Here is a 24887-nt window from a genome sequence, read left to right on the forward strand (position 1 = left end):
AGCAACAAAACTGATTCAGTGAGGTTCGGAAATGTGAGGGTTTACTGCTTTTCTCTGTTTTATATCATTGTAAACTGAATATGTTTGTGTTCTGGACAAAACAAGCAATATGCAGACATATAAGTGAGTTCTGGCAAAGTTTCTGATAGCCATTTTATTTCTTTTACTATCGACTGACAAATAATAATAACAACAATAATAACGCAAAACCACCACAAAGAGACACTAAACCACTACAGAGACACTCAAATCAATCACAACTGCAAAGACTTGCAAAAAGACCACAGAGAGACAAAAAACAACTACAGAGACTTGCAAAATCACCACAAAGAGACACAAAACATTTTGTGTCTTTTCTGCCTCTTTCAGTAGGGGAGCACTACGTAGAAGCAGTGGGGAGCCTTTTACCTGTCTGTGCCCAGGGGTCCCATTTTCTCATAATCCGGCCATGGTCGTCGGATCGGGGAGGATGGTGTTATGGTCTGTGTTACTCCCTATCAAAACAGCGCGGGGGGGGGAGTTCGTAGCTGTTCACTGCACCAATCAGCTGTGAGGTTACTTGCAGGCCCTGCCCAAACAACACAGGCAGCAGCACGGATCGGTAGAAATACAGCGTCGCATATATAGATTTTATAAGAGACCGGTTTTGTTAATCTTTTTAAAGACTTTTTGCTGTGTTTCCAAAATGAACGAGATCGGGGCGGGTAACTTTAAACCTCGCTGAGACGGTGCGATAAAACAACTAGAGCACAGTAACGTCAAGCAGCCACTGTTAGCTACTGTTAGCAGGGTGTCAGATGCTAGCTGAGTTAGCTAATTCATGTGATAACCCGGCAGCTAGTTGTAAAAAGTTGTTTTAGAGAAGCTTTTTTGGGGAGACTAACGTAATGCCAATGAGCTGCTGAACGTTTTTATGTATTCGGTGCAAGTGAACAAAGCAACCGAGTCCGATGTGTTTATATCCGTTAGTACCGTTGCGTGGTTGAAATTCAAGCTAGCAGGCGAACGTTGAGTTAGCTTAGCTGCTACATAAACGACAACATTCACCAAACTGGACAAAACATTGGATTTAGTTGGGTTTAAATCGGGCTCGGCGGGTTCGCTGACCCCTCAGAAGAAGATGAAGAAGAGGAAGGAGCTGAATGCTTTGATCGGACTCGGGGACAGTAAGAGAAAGAAGACCAAAAAGGGGTCTGGTCACCGACTTCTCCGAACCGAGCCGCCGGACTCGGAGTCCGACTCGAGCTCGGACGACGACGAGTTCAACAGCCTGAGCAGCGGAGCCAACTTTGGGAAGTGAGTGATCGGTTTAATAACATTTTGTTGCGGGATAACAGTATGGTGTGTTTTTGCTCTGTCTTAACGTCATTAATTACCTGCCTAAAACTGTCGTTTAAATTATAAGGAAAACGTAAAATAAAAGTAACCAACATCAAGTAAAAGCAAGCCAGAGCTACAAAGATTAATCGATTAAACTATTGCAAAAAAAAGCATATTGATAGTTGATTGATTATTTTAATCATTTTTCAAGCAAAAATGCCAAACATTGCAGGTTCTAGCTTTTCAAATGCAATGTTTGGAACTTTGTCATATAGTAAACTGAGTATTATTGGGCTTTGGACTGTTGGTTGAATAAAACAAGCTGAAATAGATTACCTTGGGTTGTGGGGAATTTTAATTGGCATTTTTCGCTATTTTCTGGCTTTTTTTTTTAGACATAACGATTAATTGGTTAATCGAGGAAAAAATCGGAAGATTAATCAATAATGTAAATAATCATTTGTTGCAGCTCTAAAGTAAACCAAAGCAAGGAAGCAGAAGGTGGAAGCATTTCGTATTAATTTTAAGAACAGCATATTACTTTACATCAACCATATGAATTTAGTTTGTATATTTTGTCTTTGCTTTTTAAAAATAAGTTTTCGTAGTTGTTGTTTTTAAATAAATTATTATATTACTATTTTAATTTTATAGACTAAAACGGTTGCCAGCTTCCTGGACCAAGAGTACATACTATTTCATTATTCTTCGCACAAATGTGCTAAAGATTGTCAATGAAAAATCTTAAATCTTGAATTTTATTTTTCAGCAAATATGCTCTGAGACAGAAACAGTCCCATTTTCCTCTGCCCAGGTGTGCATCAACTACAGCATATTGCAGTCATTGTGCAGAGGTTAAATGAAAAAAATATAACTATTTACAGGTCAATGTGCTTGTTCTTCCTTGTGCTCAGAGCATAGTAAAACAGAAGACACATCTTGTATGCTAAAAAGATGGCCAAGAATTTTCCAAAGCTTGATATCAGACAAATTAGAAATAATCTATTATACATTCAGTGAGTGAGTATGACACTATGATATAGTATGTAACAGTCCATATTTGTAAGCACCACTATTTATCAGTAATTCTCATATTTCCCATGACATAGCATACGATCTTCTTAAAATATCTCTTTCATTAATAATGAAAGAGGCTGTGAAATTGTCGTGTCTAACGTTACCATGTTCCTTCTTTTCACAGAAGAAGCTACACGCAGTGCTGCAATGTGTGCTACCCCTTGTTTCTGTTCATCATACTAGCTGCCTGTGTCATGGCCTGTGCTGGACTTATATGGATGCAGATTGCTCTGAAAGAAGACTTAGACTCACTGAAAGAGAAGCTGCACAGCAGTAAGACTCACTATCAAACACCAACATCTACCTTGTGATGCTCACTAACCTTTAGACACTTAAACCTGTCATATCCCAGGTACACAGTCTTGCAGTCCTTTGTTTTTAACATTGCTATTAACATATTGTAATGTTTTTGTAACAGTGGAAACCAGCCAGAAGGTTTCATCAAGTGAAATACCAAAACTAAGTGAGGACCTGAAAAACAAGGAGAGAAAGCTTGATGACATTGAGAACGGGGACAAGGGGTTGAGCAAACTCTGGTCTAACCTCACAGAAATGAACAGAAAGGTCAGTTGTCATCATTGCCCGGAGGGGTTTTGAAGCCATTGCGCTCGGTTGGTCATACAAGTTAGACTGATTCAACTCCGGCTGATTACATTTGCTTTTTGCTGCAGAGAGTCCCTCTTAAATAGATAATTCCCTACAGTAGAAATATAAAGAATCAAAATTATGCCCCCTGTAGTAATAAATGCTGTTTTTCTTTATATTAACTTGCAGACATAATGCTGTGTAAGTCTTTTTTTCTTTGGGTTGTTCAAACTAAGAATCAAAAATGAAAGGAAAGCAGTACATATTCAAATGCAACAGCATGATATGAATTTACAGTAGTAGACCAGTAGTGTACCTCCCTGCAATTACAAAACCAGCTGAGAAAGTGTATATTTTTTGTGCCAATACAAAACCAGACTACTCTGCGAATAGGGTTTACAGTGAAATAATCTGAGCATGTAAGTTTACCAACTGTTACTGTTTTTGAATGGCAACATTATGTTTTTTCTGAAATTAGAGTTAGAGCTGATAATACATCGACTGACTGTGTGTGACAGCTACACATGGGTTTCACTTTCACATATAATTTTAGAGAGAAGTTTCACACAGGTTTTAAGTTTTAAAACTCAGTATTTTTATTCTACAACTTGGTTAGTCTTGATTTTGGGTTCATTAAATTAAAAAAATAGGTGGCTAAATAGTTTGTTAATTCTATCTTGGAGGTGTTAGTGAAAGGTTTGTCATTTTACTCCTGCAGATCAGTTTACTGGACTCTGCCATAAACCATTTAAAGGCCAACTTAAAATCAGCTGCTGATTTAATCAGCCTTCCTACAACAGTTGAAGAGCTTCAAAAGGTAAAGGCAAAGCAGAATGGAATGAAAAGAGAAATTTGGTTCAAAGGCTATCTATTAAAGTTATCTTTGGTACTGATTTTCATAACTGACCTCACAAAATATTTTTCTTTTCCAGAGTGTTGCTACAATTGGCAGCACACTAACAAGTGTCCAGCACGATGTGAAGACTATGCAGGCTGCTCTTGAAAATCAGAAGAAAGATGATGACTTGCAGAAGACAGTGGTAAATTCAAGCCAGTGACATTTTTAATAGTTTCTTATATTAACACTGAACAACTGACTGAGTTGGTATGAAAACACGAGGTGGGTTTCCATCCACACTGTTTTTATTCGCATTTTCGATTTGCGCATTTATAAAACAAAGTGGAACGACGGAAATGTGAAAAGAAAAAATCGAAATTTTTTACACTTGGCTGTGATGGAAAAGTTGGCGTATGAATAGAAGCAAAATGTGATAAAGAGCAATGGAAACAGACTAAGCGAAGCATCTGAGGTTTCACTGTTGCTTTTATAATTACGATATCCTATTGCACCCCTTTCTTTTAATAGTTTAATGGCACCAACTGGAGAATTAGCGACTTCGGGTGTTTATCTCGATTAAACAAACTCAAAATATTCAGTTGTGGAGGGAAAAACACATTGATTCACATTTTCTTTTTATAATTTTCTAGAAATTTGGTCAAAATTTGTGCTATATTTGGATGTAAACCCAGTTATTTCAAGGTTAAATATGATATTGGGGTTGTAAATCTAAACATCTCTTCCACGGCTTTAAATGCGCATCTTCTGGCTAACTTAAAGATTATTGTTAATTTTTCCTTATTTTGTTTAGATCTTTCATTTTATATATATGTTTATCTCTTGACTTAATTTTAATCGAGTATGTGGCTGGAGAGTAACAGCCACAATCAACATTTTTTTTACATAAAGTTTATGTACATTCAATCATTCATTTATATCTCAGAATGAATTGGCTGTTGTGACTGTTCCCAGTCTTCAGTCACAGTGATGATAAATGTTGTCTGCAGTGAGAGGGAGGAAGTCGATGAGTATAGCCTTAACCTTTCAGAACAGTATGTCAAACTGCATGTTAAACTACAGAAATGTCAAAACAGTGTTTTGGCCACTTGACAAACATCACAGAAGAGTACAAGCTGTGTTCATTCGTAAGTAGTATAGGGCTGTAAGCTCTTGTATTTCACATTAGCAAAGCCGATGGATTTTTCATGAGTCTAAGTCAGAGCTGGATTTCACTTATGCTGTTTGGTAGCTTGTCTTTTTCTATTTACCTCTCTACATTCTCTGCAGATATTTTTAAAGGCTGCTTTTCTCCTCATTTTTCTTCCATGTATGACTTCATGGTGTACAGAAAACAAAATAGTACATTGTGCTTAAGTGAATTAGCTGAATGACTGGATGTACCAGTAGGTAAAGAAGTACCTCTCAGCTCTTAGATATCATGGTTCCTCTTGCATATTTTTCCCACTCAGAATTGAGGCTAATCTACTTAAATATGGCAAAGATGACTCTGTTGATGAAATCTCGGTTGATCTGCATAACTGTGGCATGGATCCAAACCAGAAGCGGCGGTGAACTTTGCCACTGCCAGATTAATTTTATTCGTTTACCCAAGAAAGCATGCATGTTTTTGTAGTTCTTGTCAGGCTTACATTGAAAGAGTCACTGGGTTAAGAAGGTTGTGTCATTTCTTGGATCCATGTGTTGGGGTTTCATTCATAATACATGAAACAAGTGCCAATCTATTTTGGGAGCTTAGATGCTTTAGTTTTCTGAGTAAAACTAGGTCAAATATGTGAGACAACTGCAGAAAGTTTTCTCCACTTTATTTTTCATAAGCAAAATAAGGTGGGAAAGGAGGATTACTAAATAATTATACACTTTCATACATTGTTTTTATAAAGTGACCACAATAATTATAGGATGTCAGTAATGAATTGCTTGCAGGCTCAGATCTCTCTAGTCTCATGACTTAAAAAATGTGGTACACTGTTTGCTGTCTACCAGCTTAATCTACCAGGAAACTTGATCTTCTTTTTGATTTCCCATAATTGCACTTGTCTTAGAAACAATTAATCTCATCAAACAGTAAACTGGAGGTCGCTTTACTTTGCTTTTTATTGTCATAGGACATAACAGACCTGAGAAAAGCAGTGGGTGAGGCTAACAAGACAGAGGCGCTGCACCATACGTGGACTGCTGAGCAGATCCACGTCCTCCTGTCTACAGTTGCAGATCTTCGTGAGAGAGTGGTCTCATTAGAGGACCGGTCAAAACAAAATGTGAGTAATGTAAAGATTTGCACTTAACACTTTTCACTTTCACACTTTAAGAGTTGAGTCTTGCTGGCATTGTGTTCAGCCCTGAGAGTAAAAATGCACTTTACATTTCATCTTCAATCTGTTAAAGAACAATGACGTAGCAGCTGAGCTGGCAATCACAAGTGAAACTCCTGCAACTGAGACGGTGAAAGAAGCTACCACAACCAAAGCAACACCTGGAGATGTGCAGGGTACAGTGTTGGCTAAAGCAAGCTTTCACTTAATTTGCCCCATGTTACATTTTTTATATATTTTTTCTTCTTATATTTTATTTTCACAGAGATATCCACACCACCGACAGAGCCGCACACAAGCAGACATCCACGCTTCTTACCTCCAAACCGCTCGAAGAGAAACGCTAAGACAAGATGCCCAAAGAAGGTGTCCCTGCCTGGTGTCAGTTCTCTGAAAGGTGCACACTACTATTACTACAAAGTATTATATCTCAGCATTCATTAATCGGATAGTGTGACATTTTTGGAAATACATCTATTTGCTTTCTCGCTGAGAGCTAGATGAGAAGGCTCATATCTGTATGGTAAATAGAAAGCTATAATATAATAAGTCTCCATGACGGTGTGGAAACCTCACAGTAATAGCAAGACTTTAATAAGTTTCTGCTCCTGGCCGACAAAGAGTCTAGCACATTGCCCCCCCCCCCACAAAAAGTTGCAACTTGTAATTCTTACACTTAGGTTTTTCTGCCAGATGCTAGTAGGTAGATGTTGTTACTTTTTGAAAGAGCTAAAGCTAGCTGTTCCCCCCTCCTCCCAGTTTTATGCTAAGCCAGACTACCTGGCTAGTGCCTCTGGGCTTACATTTACCGCACAGATATGAAAGTGGTATCGATCTTCTCATATGACTAAGTAAATAAGCGTATTTTAAAACAAGACTAGGTGAAAACCTAGTATATGGCTGGACTGCCCTTTATCTGTGTGCTTCTCTCCTACTGTCTCTGCTTACATATACAGTATGAAATAGTGGCTGAAACACCGCCCATTAAGACTACATGTTAACCAGCTGTCACTTCCAAGCCATCTCATGCTGAGGGAAAGCCTGACCTTGTGCTCGCGGGGCTATACTGGCGACTCTCTTCTATGGAAAGTAGCTAAAGTTTATCCAAAAAGTCGCTAGATTTGTGGCTATATGCTTTTGTGAAGAAAAGTCGCTAAAGGGTTGTGAAAAGTCGGTAAATCTAGCAACAAAGGCGCTAAATTGGCAACACTGCCTGTAAATACGTCACTGTTACAGTGACGTAATAGAAAATGTTTGAGCCAAATCATTTTGAAAAAACCAACAGCCATTGGGGAAACTTCAACACTCAGCTGGCCAACCAATGGCGTAACGGCAGCACTCAGTCACACAGCACCTGGCTGACCAATGGTGTAATTTTTCTCACGCACTCAATTAGTCTGTCCCTCAGTCACGGACGTTTGCGCTCCTAGGACTGGCCCCGCTGTTACAGTCTGTCCAAAAACGTCAAACTATTGCTTTAAAGGCTACAAAATTGTATTGTAAATGCAATTGTGCAGTGCCCTCATTGGCAACCCTGCTTTTGCTTCTTTCTGAATAAAAATAACTGTTCTTGTTCACAGACTTGGAGGACATCTTCCAGCAAGTAGGTGTTGGACGTAATTCACTCGGATTAATTTACCAAAACCTGAGGAAAGTATTTGGAACATCAACTCCAAATGCTCGTACCTTGGAGTGTTTTGACAATGACGGGGACCAGAGGTACTCCCTGATGGAGCTGAGAGCTGCTGTAGGTTTGTGAGCACATTATCACTGACAGCAGTGAACAGTATTGAAACCCAGCAGGGTCTGGGGGTTTGGAGTTTCTGACCCTCTTCTGTAATTGCTGCACTTTTGTGAACGAAATATTTATCATACTGATTGTGGAATAGTGGCGCTGGCATGCCCCCTACTCACTCCCTCTCCCCTTAGTCCATTTCAACACCACCTCAGCCACAGAACATTATCTTAAATTTTAACGGTAATCAATATTAGTACCTGTAAGCAGATTATTCAGATCTTATTTTAGCAAATCTCTTGGTTTATATTAAAAAACATGAAAAATAAGTGTTGTGAATTATTTTGAATCACTTTTTCCACTCTGTTAACAAACTTGATGTTTTCCCGTACCAGTTGGTTCTTTTTAACCACTCTGTCACATCTTGATGTAACATTTTTGTGTTTAGTTTCTGTGAAGGCTGTATTTGTCAGTCTGTTGCAGATGTTCCCACCCATCAACACAAACACCTGGTACAACTCACCTGAACCTTATTTATAGATCTCTGGATAGAATTTTATGAATGTTTGTTTACAAATGACTACTAGAAACAGACTTTTTGTGAGACTTTGGTTTTGTTTTTAGACAGTTTCCTAACTTATCTGAAACACAATTGAGCATAAGAGTAAAGATTTTTGTATGCTCTTTTGTAAGCTGAATCTAAAGTTTCTGATTTCTTTTTCAGTTGGGTGTTTTTCTCATTTATCTTCAGGTAGCTGCGATTGGAATTGTGTTTAGGCCATCTGTATGTTTATCTGTAGTTTTTTTTTTTTTTTTTTTTTTTGCTTGTTTTTGCAGTTTTCAGTTCTACAAGATTTGAAGGGCTATGAACACTCTGAATCACCCTGAAAGAATTTTGAAGTGGTAAGTCATAAAACATATGTAGCAATAACAAAATGACATAGATATTGCTTGATTAAAATTGCAGTAGACAGGGGGCACATCTAGCTCACAATGTGTAACAGGTAGTATAAAAAGCACTGACCATCACTCTTTACTTGATTCATATTATTCCATTTTTTATGGACCTAACAATGGTGTATTTACATAACAAATTTGTCATACTCAAACATTGTACTCTAAAAATGGTGTAAACGAATTCTCTGCTAATTATCTTATGAAGGAGGTTGGGTTGGTAAAATATGCGGTTTTAACTGTCTTAATCTCAACATTGTACATTTTTAAAACAATTCTGTTGTGCTTTGCATGTTGCTTACAATGTAACATGAACCAATTTATATAACTTAACATAGTCGACTACTTGTTTTTGCGGGACTATGGTTAGATGAGCTCAAAATGTAAAGTAGCTTTGGCCATCATGACTTAGATTTTGGGTCCATGCTGCTCCTGTACATGAGAGATTTTATGAATGTGTTTTTGTGAGCACCAATGAATAAACACAGTTAAAGGTTTGATTTGTGGTCTGTCTGGTGTTTTAAGACACAAAGTGAGAAGCCTTGTCTTCTGTTGGTAGTTAATGTTTTACTAGAATGTTGCTAGTCACTTCACCATATTTAATCCAGTCTGAACTGTACAAAAAGACGCAATGAGGATTTTTTTAACAAACATATTTACAGATTTCTGACATACTTCTACACAAAAACCCCTCTCTTAAACGTTTTAACAACATTCTGGACAAATTAATTTCTCTCAGAAATTTATGACAATGCCCCTTTAGCCCTCCAGTCCCGGGACAAAAGCCCCAGCAGCTCCTCTTCATCCTCCTCTTCCTCCTCAATATTGCCATCAGTCTCCATTTGTTCCTCCTTCCTGGACAGAGGCTTGCTCTTCACCACATCGCGCTTGTCTCTCAGCAGCTCAACCCTCTTGTAACACTCAATTTGTTCATCGATTTCGTCGATCTGACGTTCAAGCCGGCCCTCCTCGTCTTCCTCAGCTACAATGGCCTCTGATTTTGTGTTCACCTGTCGTATCTCCTTCTGAAACTCTTCCCACTCCTTGTCCATTTGATCTTTGGGTGCGTCAACGTTGCGCACTTTGGCATCTCTTATTGGATCGTCGAAGAAGCCCTCCGGCAGCGCTTCGGCTGTGTTTTCTTTCTTTTCTGTGCTTTTCTCCTGCACATCTGCTTTGAGTATGGATCCAGAGTGGGAGATGGCAGGTGTGGGTGGGATGGAGCTGTCGAAGAAATCAGCCGGTAGTCCCGCAGCTTCAGCCCTCTGAGGAGGGGGATTTGTGGTTCCTGCCTGACCTACCTCTTCAGCATCCGCTTCATCATCATCATCCTCATCATAGACTCCAGCCAAGAGACTCAAGCCTGCAGACTTATGAGCAGCGAGAGCTTCCTTTTCGCTGGGTTTCTCAAGAGAATCTCCTGGCAGCCCTGACGCAGACTGGCCTGTAACCGGCGCTGGTTTTGCCTTTTTCCCGTTAACCTCCTCGCTGTCCAATGCTTTCCTCTTCACTGGTTGGTTCTGTAGAGTCGCTGGTTGACTCTTTGCTCCCTTTAGCTCGGCAACCTTGTCTTTGTGTTGTTTTCCGAGGACATGAGCCGGCCACAGCAGCTCGGACTTCACCTGCACACTGCAGAGTACACAGCTGAGGTGCCCGACACTGTTGTATTTAGCAAAAGGAGACTCGACGCGCTTCTTGTCTGTCGTTTGTCTTTGTTTTTCTCTCATCAAGCGCCGCAGTTCCTCTTGGTTTACGACTTTCTTCCCCTTCTTAGACGTTGCCATGTTTTGAAACAACTTGCGAGCTAGCTAACTGCTTGCTTGTGCTGAAGTAAAAAGTTGTCCCATAAAGATGACACCTAATGTACGAACTCGCGTTCAAACTGGGAGGTTGCTGGACGATCTCGCGAGATTAGCCAGCTAGCAGAGGCGTTAGCTCCCCTGGTTCATTGTAGAGTCTGAATATTGCCGTAAAGCGAACTGAATCGATACCATTTTAAAAGGTATAATTAAGAAGCGATAGAGGAGACAACGATGTAGTCGTTTGCTGTTCGTCCTTATTCTTATCTGTGTGTGTTGATTTAGTGCGTGTGTGTTTTATTATGTTTAGGATTATTTTTTGTTTTCAATCGCCGCACCCACCGTATTCATTTTCAGTGTGGGCTGGCTAGCTAGCTACAAAACTCTGCTGGGAGCTTTGGCTGTGAAGCCGGGCGGCAGGTGTAACGTTATTTGAATAAAACAGAGCAGCCAGTTACGAGAGAGCTTAAATTGCCACGACGCTGGATTTAAATAGTATTTGCGGGTAGTGCTAATGCTGACTAGGTCTCAGATCCATTCACCAGCCTGTAGCCTAGTGATTAGTTAACCTGGTAACGTACGGCAGTCATCATGACAGGTGAGAAGATACGCACCATGCGAAAGGACCACAACAAACCGAACAAAAATGAGGAGATAATGGACACGTTCGATGAGACCTCAAATGGAACTATCCCTAACGGTACCAGTAACCATTTCAAATCCTACAAGGCTTTTCAGAAATCAGTCAAAACCTCCGTACTGCAGCAGCAACAGCAGCTCAATGCAAACAACATTAACGGCAATCCATCATCAATTGGCACCATTGTCAATGATAACAACAAGAACCCAATAATCCTGACAAGTGAGGACTTGGAGTTCCCTGTTCATGAATGCGTGTTCAAGGGAGATGTGCGACGGCTCTCCTCTCTCATCAGGACCCACAGCATATCTCAGAAAGATGTACATGGTAAGCTTTCTGCTGTTACCTGATTGCTTTGTGATTAATTTGTTGAAATGTGTGGGATTATGGATGTTTACATTTACCTGTACTTATTGTCTTAATGTGCTTCTCTTTTCAGGGAACACACCTCTTCACCTGGCTGTGATGCTGGGCCACAAAGGTAATTCTGAACATTAGTGTAATCAAATGTATTTAAACAGTTTTTTAAAATATATATATTTGTGTATATATATATTTGTGTATATATTTGTGTATATATATATGTATGTACACACATTGACAGCCTATTGTCATACACAGGATGAACCAAAATTAACAAAAAGCTTCTCAGAAGATAATCTACCAGTGTCAGTTTGAGCCCAGAAAATTACACCAAATCGGCTGTGCTCCATTGCCTCGCATCTGTCACGATGACACTTTATTGAAACATTTTTAGGCATCTTCATTAAAGGCCATTTTTAAAGCACAGTCAGTGCTGCTATTCTTGGAAATAGCGTCCGTACTCCTGCAGCACTCAGCATGTCTTTCCTGACCTCTGCAGTGAGATAATATAAAATTGGCATATTAGTAAGAGAAATCCACATAGATTGCCAATTACACGAAATGCAGCCAATTTATAAGCACAGAACCTCAATTTGATTTAAAAAAAAAAAAAAAAAAGACTACATCTCCCCGCTTTGCTTTAGGAAGTGGTTCAATGATGTGGTGTCCTGTCTTTATTTGGACGAGATTAGGTACTCCTCATGTTATTCATACTATAAATTATTCGGGGTTTGGGGTCGATTAAATCAGAAAGCAAATGTACTTGGCTGCAGCCAAGTAATGTATGCTGCTTTATCTGCCCCTCTTAAGTGTGGCTTAATATATTTGAACTACCTTTTAAATCATACGTAGTGTACATCCCTGGACTGTGGCAATGTATGGACAGTTCCAGCCTGTATGGACACTTCCTTCACAGCAACTATGCGCACTGGACAACATATCTGGGCATGCATAAACCATTATTTACTCTGTAAATCTTTTATTTGTTTTGTGTTTACTTTTTGTATAAACTTGCACTTACAGTTCAAAAATAAATAATTAATCAACAAACTAACACAGGGGAAAAAAGGAAGAGCATCAGAGGAGGGATGTCTCTTCCAGGACAGAAGTAATAGGTGCCAATAGCTGATGCTGACCGTAATGAATCATCTAAGTGTACAGAAAAATGCATAATGAGTTCTAGGTTTGTCATCACTTTACGTTTAGTAGTCCTTAAGACATCTTTTATCTAGACTGTGTTACAAAGGTAATATTAAAATCTCAACAATTACTCTTTATATTTGTAATGACTGTTTGCTCAAAGAAAAAAATTTCTGTCTATGATAATTTGCTTATTTTTCTTTCAGAATGTGCCCTCCTTCTGCTGGCCCATAATGCACCTGTAAAGATAAAGAACGCACAGGGATGGAGTCCTCTAGCAGAAGCCATCAGCTACGGCGACAGGCAAATGAGTATGTTATGTCAGAAGTGCTCTAAATGGCTGTGTGCTGTCCTGGGGTTTTCATAGTGGGATGTGTTTACGGTAATCTCAGTGGCATACCTGTAATCATAAACTCTCATTGTTTTGACATTTAGGTTGAGTGCAGCCTGCCTGTTGGTTTTATACATTTGTGATGGCTGTAGTCAACGTTTGTGGGTTTGCAGTTTATGGAGTATCTGCTGTCATATTTGGGACCAATCAGTTAAACTGGTCACGACTGAACTCCAGTCAAGTTGCAGAGAACACCTCAAGATGGCATAACATACAATTAAAACATTTTATTCTTTACTTTTTAACTAATAAACCCTTTAAGTACTACCATGATATTATGGTTAATAATGTGCACATTATTGATGAATTCTTATTCATTGTATAGGTTTTTACAAATTCTGCAAAGAAATCAAGGAGGCTAAATACTGTTGGAGGTCACAAAATTTGTGTGAGTGTTTGAAGGACCTTTTATGAGCCATTTAATTAAGTCAGTATATATATATATATAAACACAACTGCTATCCGGTCAGTCCAGCTAAAAAGCTAAAGGCAGGGATTTTCTCTCAGCAGTCGTTATCCAGATGGGCTGGAACGCAGCCTGAACGATGGCTTAGTGTTAGGAAGCCCTGAGCTTACAGCCTGGTCACCAACCTGCTTAATGATGCCACTACTTTTAAATCCAAAATCCAGGGAAAAGAGCCAAATGACATGTGAAAGGCACCCGCTAATACCTTTGAGATGAATTCACTGTTCTGACCGTTTTGGGGTTTTTTTTTTTAAAGGTTAATTTTGTATTATTCACTAAAGATAAAATTAAAGATGAAGGCAAGTCTAAGTGTCTAGTAAAGGGAAAGAACACTAAATAATTTATCTCAGTTTTTATGATTAAGCTGAGATCACTAATTTCGGTTGTTGCTGTTTGACTTTATAGATACCTGTGAATTTTCAGCATCCTCTTCTTAAATTGCCTTTGATGGAGGTTGTGAGGCTCAGTAGTTGGAGAAATGTCCCTCAGCCTTGTTAGTATGCATCGTGAATCCCCGTGCCTGCTGTGGCAGGCTGGCTTGAAACTGGGACCAGGAGTTTCGCTATGAGAAGGTCACTTCACTCACAAGGGTGAAGGGGAGGGAGGGAAGCAGAGAGAGGGGGCTGGGAACATTCACATCATCAGCAAGGCCATGCAGAGAAAATCAAACTCCGGTGACGGTGGGGTATTTAGATTTAAATCTTTGGTTAAATAAAATGCAGCACACAGCTGGCTGCCACTTAGTGAGAGGGACATAATGTGTGCTTAATATCAAGTGTGTGGGTTACAGCTTTTCACGAAACACTGCAGTCTTGTCATCAGTCATCACCTTTCGCTTTTACACATGTGCTTATTGCGTCAGCAGCTTCCTCACTGGCTGTCCGTGTGTGCAATGACTCGCTGCCCAAGTGCAGCGAGGGCCTCGTCAGCACTTCTCTCCTAAGTCTCGTCCACTCTCAGTCCACTCTTTCCACCCTGGTCAAGATAATCAGGATTTGAAATATGTTGATTTATTGTGGTCCATCTGGTATCATTAAGTGGTTGCTGGTCAATTTGTGAGAGAGAGCGAGAGAGAGCTGCACTTCACGAGACAGCCTCTCCAATCACTGCTACTGATGCATGTAATATGAAATATGTTACCTCTGCACAGAAATTAGTTGTAGCAGAGTAGCGATGCTCACTCATGTTTCTGCGTAACGCTATAGAAATCTGAGCACACGAACAGTGTGCCAGGTTTTTAATAGCAGGGTGCTGGTTAAATCCCGTAGACTGGTTGTGAAATCGAAGCATAACACTCACATCCCTCGCTCTCTCAATATGATAGGTCATCCAAAAATTTTGGAAACAGAGTCTGACCGAGGCAGAATTTGATATATTTAGAGTTTCAAAAATATGATAAGAATACACACCCAGTGGCCAGTTTATTAGGTGCACCCGTACAAGCTAATGCAATCCAATACAACTGTTCTTCCATAAAGTCTACATTTAGGATGCCTGTAATGTTCAGGTTTTGTTGACACTGTCATAGAGGTGTTAATTAAATTACACGTTTGAGCATTGATGTCATAGATAGTGGTGGTGTTGTACTGGATTGCATTTTATTCTGGGCTGTTTTTAATATTTTGCTTTGGCATTTCTGTGCTGCAATTTCTTGTTACTTATTTTTCAGCAAGTAAGCCGAAACTGATATATCTGTGACAAGCTAAAACCAACCAGTCAATCAAACAGTATACCAATCTGTATACTGTTTTAGAACAACTGTATTCAAATGTGGTGTAAGAAATTGGACCACATACTGTACCGTACTCAGCACCATATAGGTGTGAATATGTATAACTGATATAGAGAATAAGTGACTATTTTCTTTCTCACCCTCTTTCTTCAGTCACAGCAATACTACGGAAGTTAAAGCAGCAATCCAGGGAGAGTGTGGAGGATAAGAGGCCAAAATTACTGAAAGCTCTCAGGGAGGTGAGGATCACAGCTGGCTTCTCTACCACAGATGTTGCTGCAACACCAAACTCAAGTGTTATATACTGCTATGATTCTGCATTGCTGAACATCAGTTGAAACCTTTAGTTTGAAATGTTTGTATCTTTTCTGTAGCTTGGTGACTTTTATCTGGAGCTGCATTGGGATTTTCAGAGCTGGGGTGAGTTTTCATATTTCACACAAATAAACAAATGGTTTATAAGCCCTATTCTCAAACTGTATACCAACACAGTAATGACTGGTGAAAGAAACTTTAATTTGAAATCACTTTTCTGAGTTCTTCAAAGTTGCAGAATGGGTCGACTGTGTCTTTTGTCTATCGTTAATGGAAAACCTATAGTATGGAAAAATGTGTTCCATCTGCCAAACTTGAATTTATTCGCACTCTCATCTGTATTGTAGTGCCTTTGTTGTCCAGGATGCTGCCATCTGATGCTTGTAAAATCTACAAGCAGGGCATCAATATTAGGTAAGACATCAAATACTTGATTAAGTTAAATTCAAGTTTAGATTAAGTTAAGATTAAGTTTGTTGCTGTACCTAATTAGAGAATCTTAACTCACTGAGTGTTTGAAACAGCAAATGGTACATATCCAGGTCGAGGACTGCTTTTAGATCTAAAAAGTAGGACGCAACAATCTTCAGAACCTCTCATCTCTTTTCTCTTTTAATTTAGGCTTGACACCACTCTCATAGACTTCACTGATATGAAATGTCAGCGCGGAGATCTTAGTTTCATTTTCAGCGGCGAAGCTACACCTTCCCAGTCCTTTGTGGTTATGGACAATGAAGCAAAAGTGTACCAAAGAATACACCACGAGGTGAGTGAGTGGTATCACCACACCTCTGGTTCACATTGTGTCATCAGCTGTTTATTATGAATAGCGAGACCTAACGCTCGCCGTTTTTCTCCCAGGAGTCAGAGATGGAGACTGAAGAAGAGGTGGATATTCTGATGAGCAGTGACGTCTACTCTGCGACTCTGTCTACCAAGTCCATCACTTTCTCCCGTAGTCAGATTGGCTGGCTCTTCAGAGAGGATAAAACAGTGAGGCTTATGTGATAATTATGCTGAACAGAGACAGTAAATACAATGTAACTACTTCATGATGGGAAAAGTGTTGCTTAGAGTTTTAGTTACTCTGTCTGATTAGACTTTTCCTCAGGTTGATGGGTGGAACTTTGCTGGGAATCATGTGGGTTCAGTTGACTCCATGCCCTAATAGGAATGATAAAGGTCAATTTCCCTAAAAGGTTCAACAAAGCTAAAAGGTAGAGTGAGGGAGATGTCAACCAAACATAGTGTGTGTACACTCACACAATAGAACAGAAAAAGCACAGCTGTAATGATTATTGATGGCTCCATCCATTTTATATGCCCCTGTAAGCTATAACAGTGAGCTTCGCCATGGTCAATAGCAGCGCGCTGGTACTGGTAAAACGAAATGGAATGCATCCATTTTTAATTATCATTAACACCTGTTGTTTTCCTGCACTGTCGAGGCAAAACGGGGTCTAATCTTCCAAACCACCTGTTTGGCTTTACCACGGGAGTGCAGAGCCTTTAACTTGGTTACACAAAACTTAAAGATGTGAAAATAAAAAAGTTTTAAATTATATCTACATGAAGTCTTGCCCAAAATCAGAGTTTACAAACAGATTTTTGTAAAAATGTAAAATGAAGCATTGTGAATGTATATAAAACTGAGACAAAGATGGGCAAATGTTAAAAAAGCAATTAACAAAGGAGGAAAATATCAAAATATAACATGTAAGCAGGTCTAAGTTAAACTCACAGCTTAAGTTCACAAGACTTTGATTGTTTATTCCAGATTGTTTTTCAGTCATAGAATTAATACAACAACACCCACAGCAAATTAACGTCTCCCAAACAAATAATGGAAATGAATGGTTGTTTAGAGCAGTGGTTCTCTGCCATTTTACCATATGGTCCTTAAAATGAAACGTTGTCTACTTGTGACCCCTTGTCACATCTTGCATATGACAATGAGTTGTGAGTAGTGTGAGTAAGTAGATAGAGTAATTTTTCCCTTCTTGTATTGTTTCATTCAATAATTTTTTAGAGCCCTGAAGTGGTAAAACACATCATATCCAGTTTTTAATGAGAAAAAATCAAAGATTCGAGAAAAATCGAAAAAATATGTGATTTTGTGTATGTTTAGTCTTTTTTCCTCCCCATGTAAATCATCTCACAATCTCCAGGTTTATTTCATGACCCCTTGGAGGGATGCCAAACCCAAGGGTGGGAACCACTCATTCAGAGTTCCCTAAAGCAAATAAAATATCAGTCATAATTGTCTATACATTTATTTATTAGTTGTTTTGATGCTTGAAAGGTTTTGTTGCACTATGAGTCTGAAAGATTTGTATGAACTTCATCTTCTCTCTGTTCAGTGGTTGTATAAACTTGCTGATTGGGATGAGAAAAGATGGAGAAAATTAAACCTGTAGCCTCCTGTAAAGTTGGTACAGTCTTATGCTCAGGCTGCTTCTTGGCACATTTTAAGAAGTGTGCAGTGGCACATGAAATCACTGGGTGACGAAATAGCAAAATCTACTTGTGTTCTGTACAGGAGAGAGTTGGAAACTTCCTGGCAGATTTCTATGCAGTGAACGGTTTGGTGCTAGAGTCAAGAAAACGGCGAGAGCACCTCAGTGAGGAGGACATCCTGAGAAACAAAGCCATCATGGAGAGCTTGAGTAAAGGAGGCAGCATCAGCGAACAGAACTTTGAGGTGAGATGAAAGAAGCCAACGTCCCACTAATGGTAAATGGTATCGTCCCTCTGAGGATTGTGATTATGCCATTGACGGATATTTTCCTGTCCCCAGCCTGTGAGGAGACAGTCCCTCACAGCTCCAGCCCCCAACACAATTTCTTGGGAAGAGTACATCAATGCAGAGCAAGGAAAGTAAGCATCTGGTATTTTCTACGATTTCATCAGTCCTTAGCATGATTAGCAGTTTATTCAGGGCAGATACAAGAAAAATTGTAGAAATGCTGAATATGAAATCCATGTAAACCGCCATAGGATATAAAAAGCAATGTCTTTGACTGTTTGTCTGTGTCTCTTCCCACCTCCAGGCCACCTCATCTTGGGAGAGAGCTTGTGTGCAAGGAAAGCAAGAAGAACTTCAAAGCTACCGTAGCCATGAGCCAGGATTTCCCTCTAGGCATTGAGTCGTAAGTACATCCCTTCCTCCTCAGATCTATTTACAAAGCTTTCCGCACAGACTGATCCTTGGTGAATACACCTAGATACACTTGGGATTTTAAGAAAAGGGTAGTGTGGACATGAAATAATTCAGATCAGGTATTTGGGTCAGGTAAACATGCTCCACCATTTGATGATAGAATTTCAATTTTTTTCATTATAAAAAATACAAACATTAAGGGAAGCACTCTACAAATCCAGAAATGCAACAAATATAAAAACATATACAAACAGGGAAAACACATGCAAAAAGAATTTCGGCACCGGACGTGCGCCAGGATGCCTGGGGGAAGAAATGTGCTCGATTTTGATAAATGACAACAATGCAAAAAATTTGCCTCCCCATCAGACTTTATGTAACCTAATGTAACCCAACACTTTATTAAGTTTTGATATTTTTTCAGGCAAGAAAGTCACTGGTCAGTTTATCCAGTTGAGACTGGCAGTCATCTATTTTTTTTTTTTTCTTTTGTTGTTTGTTTTTTACATAAACACAGAACTAGGGTTCCAAATAACAATTAGCGATTTAATCTGATGATTATTTAGTCTTGTGTATATATAGTCTTGTTTTGTCTGACCAAAAGTCCAAAACCCAAAGATATTTATTTACTTTGATACATGACACAAAAAGCAGCAGATCCTGCCATTTGAGAAGCTGGAACCTGAGGATGTGTAGAATATTTCACTTTTTTTGCTTGAAAAATGAATAAAATGATAGATTATCAAAAATATTTGCCCATTATTTTTCTGCTGAATGACTTATTAATTAATCAACTAATCGTTTCAGCTCTACACATAACATGACAAATACCTTTTAATAAGGTTATTAAAGAATTTGACCAAAATACATACCGTGCAGGACAGGGCCCTCTGATATATCTGTGATAAGCTAATAATGGCAGATACTTTTTGTCTGGTGATGGAAATTAAACTGTCAAAATATGAACAAATAAAGTTTGAATCACAGCCCTACGTTAAGCTTTAATAACCATTATGGCTGCAACTAACAAGTGCTTTCACTGGTTATTTCCTCATTATTTCCTGGATTAATAATTTTGTCTAATAAATGACACAAAATATTGGAAAAATACCCATTAGAATTTTCCAGAGCTTTTTATGACGTCTCCAGATCCTAAGCTGGAAGCTTAAAAAATAATTGATTATCTAAATATTTGGCAATTAATTCTCCGTTAGTGGGCTAATCAATTAATCAATTGTTTCACCTCTAATGATCATTGCTTGCCATGAGTGTTATTGCTTTATTTTTGTGGCTGTAATATACAGAAAAGAATATTAATAGCATTTTTAATCTAAGTTTTGATTTTATGCAGCCAAGATGGTGTTTTTTTTGACTGCTAACTTATGATCATGTAAGAAAGAAGTACATGGAGGACAAACAAGATCTGACGGGAGAGAAAAAAAGGAGAAATTTTTAAGGATAAAGGCATGTTATACTGAGTAAATGAGGAGGTAGGATTCAAACTGGAGTGCTGTAAAATATTACTGGGACATAATGTAGTAAATTGCTTTATCTCTTCTACTGAATGAACCTTAATGGAGCCAGCAATAAAACCCTATCCTTTATAATAGCTAATTGATTTTTTAATGTGAATTTTTTTTTTCTTTTTTTTTTCCCCCCCTTTGTATCTTATACTTTGTCATTTTAAAAATATGTTTAATTTATCGTCATTAATCACCACAAGAGATCAATGCAGAATAATTGTAGAGAAATTATTTTGTTTTGGATCAGATCACATTATCTCAAGTCTTGAAAAAATTAATTTTACTAGTTTTCGCTCTCATCCCCCCCAGGTTTTCATTTTCAACATTTATGTAGAGAATCTTTTACAACTGCTTGGTGAGATAGAAAACAAGTGTTTGTCTGGACTACAAGCAAACCTGGAGGTTGGGACCCACCAAGGGGTCACAGCATAAATCTGAGGCCCTGTTCAAATTAAAAGAAGGAGAAATCTAAACAATAGAGACTAAGTCTATTCCTTGGTCTGTTCCAGTAAAACCAAATTAGCCAAGATGCTTAACGCACTCGTAATATATCTCTATGGGCTTTTCGAAAATTTCAGACATCGCGGACAAACCCAGCTTACCTAATTTGTACGACTTGTATTTGTTTGCGAATGAGTACTTACATGTGCTTACAAGGAGGACGTCAGTTGGGTAGGTTGTCTTTCAGTGTGGCCCAGGACACATTTGCTTACGCACGGCTCAAACAGTGTGGCCATATGTGGCCCAGACCCCCTCCGTTTGTGGCATGTGCTATCAGATCTCAATGTGTCCTCAGTACGTCTTGGGTGCATTCACACCTGTGCTTTAGAGCTGTACACTCGTGTTCGGATCACCCAAGGCGCATGTTAATGCCAGGTATGAACAGGGCCCGAGTAGTGGCAAGATGATAAACAAAATAGAGAAATGGGAGAAAAAATCTTTCTGCTGCACATTTGACTGTTGGCAAACCTGCTGACTCTGTCCTGCTCTTTATTTGATTTGGGGCTGGTTTTTATTACATTTACGCTCTAGCAACTCCAGCCAAACCTACATCACATAGTCTCATGTTTGCCAAGCTCATCGGTTATTTCTCATCCTCCAGCATGCCGTTAGAAAATATGAATATTCAATCATAAATCTAACCACTGTGTCGCATAGTAAACATCCAAACCATCCAAGGATTATGTTTGAATAAATAACATTTTAAATATATTTTTATTTATAATACTGTACTATAACATACAAGCTAACTAGCTTAGCCTGCAATACACAGACATGCTGCCTTGTGTCTTTGTCTGGATCATTAACTGGTGAGAATGCTGACTAAAGTTAGAACTTTAGTTTCACTCTTTAAGCATCTTATCAATTATGTAGCTATGCATATTTAAGACCCTTGTAAAGGTTCTCATTTTAAAACAAATCAGCTGGAAATGATATCAAAAGAAAATGAATTGGCAACTATTGTGAATATTTTTTCAAGCAGAAAGAGCTGTAATTGCATGGTCCCATGTTCTCAAATGTGAGAATTTGTTGATTTTGTCACTATTCTCTCTTCCCTCTAGATCTTAAATTGCAGTTTGACCTAATCTCCTTTTGTTGTTGAGATTTCGGGAGGTTGTGTGTACCTGACAGGAAATGCTGTCAAAGAACAGACTGTGAGAGAAAACTTTTGTCTCGCTTTCCGCTGCCTGCAGGTTACTAAACGTGCTGGAGGTCATAGCCCCGTTCAAGCACTTCAACAAACTCCGAGAGTTTGTTCAGATGAAACTTCCACCTGGGTTTCCAGTCAAACTCGGTATGTGTATATCAATCTACTACTGTGTTCCTGTGTGTGGGTGAGCTTCAAGAGAACAATCACAAAATAACATGTTTTCTTCTTTTGTTTCCTCTCTCGCAGACATCCCCGTCTTCCCCACGATCACAGCAACTGTCACCTTTCAAGAATTTCGCTACGACGAATTTGAAGAGTCGATTTTCTTCGTCCCTGCTGAATACAAAGAAGATCCCAGCCGCTTCCCAGACCTCTGACCAGTAAACTCAACTGACACAAACAGGAAATGACCAGCGAGTTAATATGTTTGGGAGGTGGGAAACACATATGAGGAATCTAGTATTGTTTAATTCATATATTCTCCGTTTTTTTTTTTTTTTTTTTGTTTGTTTGTTTTTTTAGGGGGGGGGGTTCAGTTGATCAGTTGTTCATTTTGCAGATGGATCCAAAGCAAATCAATGCAAGCAGATGTTACGGAGCGCCATCTCACATACAGATGTGTATCGGCAGTCGTTTTTGTGAAAATGAGTGATAGCTTTCATTGTACTCGCTGTTTACCTACTGAGCAGTTACATCGGCTGCTCAGTGCTGCTGTTCTCTTCTGTCAAAGGTGTCAGAAAACTCAGCCTGGACTCTTCACCGTCACTATTTTAATATCTACTACATCTCCTCATCTCCAAGGACTGATTCTCGTTCTTGAAACTGCACTGACACCGTCATCTGTAAATAAATCAAGCCACATCTGAAATTCATAAAAAGAATCTCAAATATATATATAGCTATATCCTTAAACTGAGCTTAATATTCATTTATAGATGATTTACTATATTATATATATATATATCTATATCTCATATAGTGTGTATGTGTATGTATATATTTTATTTATATATATCTATATCTCTATATAGCGATATAGATATAGATATAGATATATATATCTAGATACAGATAGATAGATATAGATATAGATATATATATCTAGATATAGATATATACATGCACACGCACTCAATGGAGTAACACTGTGTAGCAATACATTTCCAGTACTCAAGAATGTTTTTAACCAGCTGGGAGAAGGTTTAGCATAAAAACACATTCTTAACATTTCAGTATCCAAGCCTTTTTCCCCTGTGCAGGACGCAATCTCCTGTATTTTCAGGTTAGCTCATGTTACCTCTCGGCTGTCTCCATGTTTGTTGTGATAGTATGAATTCTGTGCTCAGTGTGAGTGAATAATTGTACTGTATCAAGGGTCGTTAAATGTACGTTTGTCTGTGAGAGAACCCAGATGGGATATCAGGTAAACTGTTCTTAGTTTAATACTGCACTGATATTAAGTGTATTTAAGGCATGCTATGGCTGTGTTGGCCGACTGGATCACATGCATCTTTAAACTATATTCTCTGAACGATTGTTATATTACCTGCAGACTTGTTGGTATTTAGATTAAGGACTGAAAAACTGAAAATTGTAACACTAACACTTTGAAATACCTTTTAGTGCTTATAAAATCTCTCCTTGATGGTAGTCTGCACAGAATTTTCCTTTTATTTATCTATTTATTTTTTCTAAATCCACGGAGAGTAAACTAAGCTGTGAAGTTGATATTGCTGGATATCCCAAAACTGCCCAGATGGGAAATAATCTGATCCATTGAGTTTTCTCTGGCTTCAGCTAATATGTACTGCAACCATACCTACTTCACATCCCTTTAAATAAAGCACCAGCATCATGTTTCAACTGACTTTGTGCAAGTATAATAAAAAGACACGATTCTAAATGAGGTTTCCAAATAAGGATGAATAATATGACGACATAAATTCATCAGCCGTCACCTCACCTCTTTTTCATATTGTTTAAGCCATTTAATACTTTGATTTGTCATATTTTTAATTTGCTAGGTCAGTAATAGCACCAGTGTGCCTCTTGCGTGCAGCCATTACACTCGCATCACAGAGCTAAGCGTCCGATTTTCCTAAAATTAATTACCCAGTGATCTTTAAAAAACCCAGAGGTTCATTTAACAAAACTTATCAATGTCCTGAAGGTATTTCCAGAATCCTCAAAGACTCTCGAAACCATTTGAATGAAAGAATATACATTTATATATATACACACTACGTTGTCAGTTAATTATGTACGCCTAGCTAAGATTAATTCAGTCTAATACAAAAGTCTTGCAATAAATCCTCTCTTCATGAAGGTTTAATGTTCAGTTTTTGTTCAGACTGTAAAAAAGGTGCTGATTCAACTGTATGATCATTTTGGAGGCTGCAATTTATTGCTGTTGAACTGTACTGTGTTATGTTGACAGCTGTTCCCATTATTCTGTTCGCCCTATTCAATTCGATGAGTGTAGGTTAAATATCAGACTCTTTGTATGATGCAATACAATTCAGAAATATATATTGTGTCCGCTGCATGAAAAGAGGTGCAGCTTGGGAAATGAGTTGACAAGACTTGGTGCAATGGAGAGAATATTTTTTCATCAAAATGGTTCCTCTAGAAATGCCGACAGAACCCTCTGGGATTTTCAAAGATCACTAGATTTTCAGGAAAATCAAATGCTCAATATAATAAGACATGAGAGGCGCAAACTTGGGCAAGGTTTGTCAAAAACATGCTCTGTCTGCTCATTGTATCTATTAACAATTTGTTTTTCTAGAAAATGTATTATCTCGTGATATATCAATATCGTGATATGAAGTCAAATATGCTGTAATATGTGCTTCATGGATATAT

General features: G+C 38.6%; 3 protein-coding genes across 4 annotated transcripts; 2 read left to right on the plus strand and 1 right to left on the minus strand.

Moving 5' to 3' along the window:
• The first annotated feature begins 525 nt into the window (after positions 1 to 525).
• On the plus strand, positions 526 to 9331 carry efcab14 (EF-hand calcium binding domain 14). Of its 2 annotated transcripts, none has more exons than XM_040143289.1 (9): positions 526 to 1296; positions 2522 to 2670; positions 2816 to 2961; positions 3701 to 3799; positions 3915 to 4022; positions 5947 to 6099; positions 6227 to 6329; positions 6419 to 6550; positions 7734 to 9331. In XM_040143289.1, exons 1-9 carry the CDS (start codon positions 1121 to 1123, stop codon positions 7910 to 7912), a joined length of 1245 nt encoding a protein of 414 aa, XP_039999223.1. In that variant the 5' UTR covers positions 526 to 1120; the 3' UTR covers positions 7913 to 9331. The 2 variants fall into 2 exon arrangements, with proteins under 2 accessions (XP_039999223.1, XP_039999224.1); XM_040143290.1 differs by having other exon boundaries at positions 2525 to 2670.
• Positions 9332 to 9389: 58 nt separating this feature from the next.
• znf830 (zinc finger protein 830) lies at positions 9390 to 10773 on the minus strand. Its single transcript, XM_040143291.1, has one exon. It carries the CDS (start codon positions 10624 to 10626, stop codon positions 9586 to 9588), a length of 1041 nt encoding a protein of 346 aa, XP_039999225.1. The 5' UTR covers positions 10627 to 10773; the 3' UTR covers positions 9390 to 9585.
• LOC120798730 (ankyrin repeat domain-containing protein 13C-like) lies at positions 10663 to 23026 on the plus strand. Its single transcript, XM_040143288.1, has 13 exons — positions 10663 to 11608; positions 11721 to 11762; positions 12991 to 13095; positions 15527 to 15612; positions 15748 to 15793; positions 16036 to 16102; positions 16310 to 16454; positions 16550 to 16681; positions 18228 to 18389; positions 18486 to 18565; positions 18739 to 18837; positions 22066 to 22166; positions 22269 to 23026. Exons 1-13 carry the CDS (start codon positions 11233 to 11235, stop codon positions 22397 to 22399), a joined length of 1572 nt encoding a protein of 523 aa, XP_039999222.1. The 5' UTR covers positions 10663 to 11232; the 3' UTR covers positions 22400 to 23026.
• The last annotated feature ends 1861 nt before the right edge of the window (positions 23027 to 24887 follow it).

The sequence above is a fragment of the Xiphias gladius genome, chromosome 14, assembly GCF_016859285.1.
Source record: "Xiphias gladius isolate SHS-SW01 ecotype Sanya breed wild chromosome 14, ASM1685928v1, whole genome shotgun sequence".
NCBI classification, from domain to species: domain Eukaryota; kingdom Metazoa; phylum Chordata; class Actinopteri; order Istiophoriformes; family Xiphiidae; genus Xiphias; species Xiphias gladius.

What these genes read in the sequence shown, in the direction of transcription:
- efcab14 (XM_040143289.1), top strand. Translation starts at nt 1,121, where the DNA reads ATGAAGAAGAGGAAGGAGCTGAATGCTTTGATCGGACTCGGGGACAGT. An exon ending in GAAAGAGAAGCTGCACAGCA is followed by an intron (nt 2,671 to 2,815) that starts GTAAGACTCACT and finishes TTTTTGTAACAG; the next exon opens with TGGAAACCAGCCAGAAGGTT. An exon ending in TGGTGTCAGTTCTCTGAAAG is followed by an intron (nt 6,551 to 7,733) that starts GTGCACACTACT and finishes TCTTGTTCACAG; the next exon opens with ACTTGGAGGACATCTTCCAG.
- znf830 (XM_040143291.1), bottom strand. Translation starts at nt 10,626, where the DNA reads ATGGCAACGTCTAAGAAGGGGAAGAAAGTCGTAAACCAAGAGGAACTG.
- LOC120798730 (XM_040143288.1), top strand. Translation starts at nt 11,233, where the DNA reads ATGACAGGTGAGAAGATACGCACCATGCGAAAGGACCACAACAAACCG. An exon ending in TCAGCGAACAGAACTTTGAG is followed by an intron (nt 18,390 to 18,485) that starts GTGAGATGAAAG and finishes TCCTGTCCCCAG; the next exon opens with CCTGTGAGGAGACAGTCCCT. An exon ending in TTCCCTCTAGGCATTGAGTC is followed by an intron (nt 18,838 to 22,065) that starts GTAAGTACATCC and finishes CGCTGCCTGCAG; the next exon opens with GTTACTAAACGTGCTGGAGG.